The following is a 2,720-nucleotide window of genomic DNA, read 5'->3' as shown; positions in this document are numbered from 1 at the left end:
TTTTATGTTATTTTATAGACTTATTTACTTCTAAATAGTGTATCACACTCCTGCTTGGCGTAAATGTGACAAATCTTTCTTTTAGCACATTTCCTACCGCAAACAGGATTTCTCCGTTTGTCCCTGGTAATCCACACAAAAGGATTCCACAGCCATATGTGTTTGTAGTCTTTATTTGTTTCTTTTGTTTTTCGTATATTGATTAAAAAATTCATACATTTGATTTCTATTATTTTATTAATCTATTTATTGTATTGTACTGGACAAACTGGTTATTCGGTCTACTTTGAAAAAAGCTTGATTTCCCCTTGTCTTGAGTCTGTCTTGTATTCATATCCTGTGTCTCACATTCAGGCTATGTTCTAGTCTCTTTGATTTTTTTGTTGGAACTCTTGTTTTTTTTTTTATGGTGTTTGGCTGAGGGAAAGGGGTTGTTTGTAAGTTTGTTTTTTCCCCAGTTGAAAGGGGAGGGTTGTTGATTTTTAGTTTGTACATGTCTTTTGTACATTTGTTTTCCATTTATCATCCTTTGACAATGACTGGCAGATTAGGTATTACAGAGTTTTCATTGAGCAAGTTGTGCTTTTTCTTTAACCAAATCTTTCTCTTGTCCTCTTTCAGACTACCAGCACATCTCCAACCCACCAGAGGATGCAGAGCAGCCGGCCCCAGCCCCCACAGGGCATCATTCCAGACAAATCTTTATCAACTCCACCCAGCAGCACAAGTTTTGCCACAACAAGATCAGGTGAGGTGCCCTCTTGATTCTCTTTGGTGCTGGTTGCTGTCCACTATCTCTATGAAAAGTTCCAAAGTTGTTGAGTATTAAGATATTCGGCTGTTGTAGAGCAGACTGATTTATTTACCGGAGGTTCAAATGCAGGTGGACATAAAGTTTTTCTCACAGCTCTTAGCTTGGCATTGTGATTAAGAGTTTACGGTCTTTTGCTGTTGAAATAGCATATTTTATATTTTTTAGGGTTTATAGATTAAGTGAAGAGCATAGAGTGACACACACAAGCTGTAAATATCATTCTCCCTGAGTTGTCCTGAAGAATGTTGAGAGCCATAACTGGTCACAGAGAGCATCGGCTTCATCCAATGAGATGCACATGCTGTGTGTAACGGCTCTGATTGATCCAACTCCAGTGAAATATTTTGACTAGCAGTGGCTCGTTAACAGTGTTGGAGGGAAGTCTTTAACAGAACAGTGTCCAAAGTCCAGGTGCTCTGGTGTGGTTTGCCTTTTCTTTCCTATCAAATATCTACCTTTCTTCTCTCTCCTCCTGTTCACTGTATGTTACTCTCTAGTAACACCTCTCATCTTCAGCACTCTTATGACTAAATTTATGTTGCTAGTGCCATAAAACGCTTACTAAAACCAAATTAAAAACTCCAATGCAGTGCTGGTTATCTTCATAATACAAGTAATCTAAATTTTGTGTACTGGTAAGTTTGAGAAAAAAAGGAGTGATATTTTCAGTTTATTAGTCCCCATCTAGAAGTTTTTATGCAGCCACTTGATAATGATTGTATGCAATAATGTATTAATTTCAAACGATTCTATGCCATGGACTGCCCATTCTAGAGTTTTCAAGTATTCCAGAAACTCTTATCTGACTTTACCTTGTTGAATTAGTAATGGTGCCTCTTGTTTTAAATTGAAGATTTATTATTTAAGGCAAACGGTTCTTAAAATAGGACAACATAAAAGTCCTTTGTTTTCCCTCTTCGTCATGACTGAGCCTCAAATTATTTTGCAATTTATACTTTCTTATTGGCTATAAAGTCTTTCTCTTTACTCACTGAAGACAGGTATAATCATGTAAATTTGGGTTAATAACTTTTGTCCAGCTGACAAAAAAAGTAATATGATCTTAAGCTTCTGATAATGAGGGACCATTACGCATTCCTCTCTTTGTGGTCACATGTTTCAATGTAATCTTGTTTGTCTGAATTAGGTATTTTTATGGCAATATTCGTTTTCCGGTTTCCTCCACACAGCACTGCCAAGTACAATGTGTTCACATTCCTGCCCAAGTTCCTGTTTGAGCAGTTCAGGAAATATGCCAATATTTTCTTCTTGTTCATTGCCCTCATGCAAGTAAGTAGATGCTACCTCACCCTATTGTCTCCTTTTGTTTGAAAGGGTTTTATTTAGAAAACGGTTTAGTAAATTTGTTTTTCTCTCCAATTTCTTTTTATCGCCTGTCTAATGCATTCTTTCATCTTTATATGGTTATAGGTTTATGGAGAATAATAAATATCAGTCTGGGATCAGGCTTAGGTATGATAAAAATCTTAAAATAGTGTCAATTTTTTATCCTGAGTTCATTATATTTTTGTGTCTGATGATATGGCAGGGAGAAAGGTAGTCACTAGTGATAGATTTTTTAAAATATTTACTTTTCATAAGTTTTGCGGAGTGTGACAGTGTTTCGATAAAGATGGTACAAATTGAAAAATATTAAAATCCAAGTGTTTATTTTACTCTCTCTGATCATGAAACTGAGGTTATAGGTGTTTTTTAATGTGGTTTTACCCCAGGTGCCAAAGATATTTACCAAAGTAAGTCCCATCGTCCATTTTTGTTCATTGCAGTACAGAAATGACCTCAGTCAAAGTTATATTTTTTTTGTTGTACAAGATGTCCTTGTCTAAGACGACCACTTTTCTCGTCGGCAGTGGGTGGCCATCTTGGACAATTTCGACTGTGCATA

The 2,720-nt window shown here is 36.1% G+C and overlaps 1 protein-coding gene across 3 annotated transcripts in view; it reads left to right on the top strand.

The window, feature by feature from the left end:
* Positions 1-621: 621 nt before the first annotated feature.
* LOC101861828 (probable phospholipid-transporting ATPase IA) overlaps positions 622-2,720 on the top strand; it is a gene marked incomplete at its 5' end in the record, with an annotated part of 73,256 nt that continues 71,157 nt past the window's right edge. For all 3 annotated transcript variants that reach the window (XM_035971227.1, XM_035971226.1, XM_035971225.1), the window contains 2 exon segments: positions 622-748; positions 2,005-2,104. In XM_035971227.1, the coding sequence (XP_035827120.1) occupies positions 622-748; positions 2,005-2,104 (227 nt within the window).

This window comes from Aplysia californica, unplaced genomic scaffold (genome assembly GCF_000002075.1).
Source record: "Aplysia californica isolate F4 #8 unplaced genomic scaffold, AplCal3.0 scaffold00400, whole genome shotgun sequence".
NCBI lineage: Eukaryota > Metazoa > Mollusca > Gastropoda > Aplysiida > Aplysiidae > Aplysia > Aplysia californica.
The sequence above is the reverse complement of the archived record's forward strand: the minus strand, read 5'-3'. Positions and strand labels throughout refer to the sequence as shown.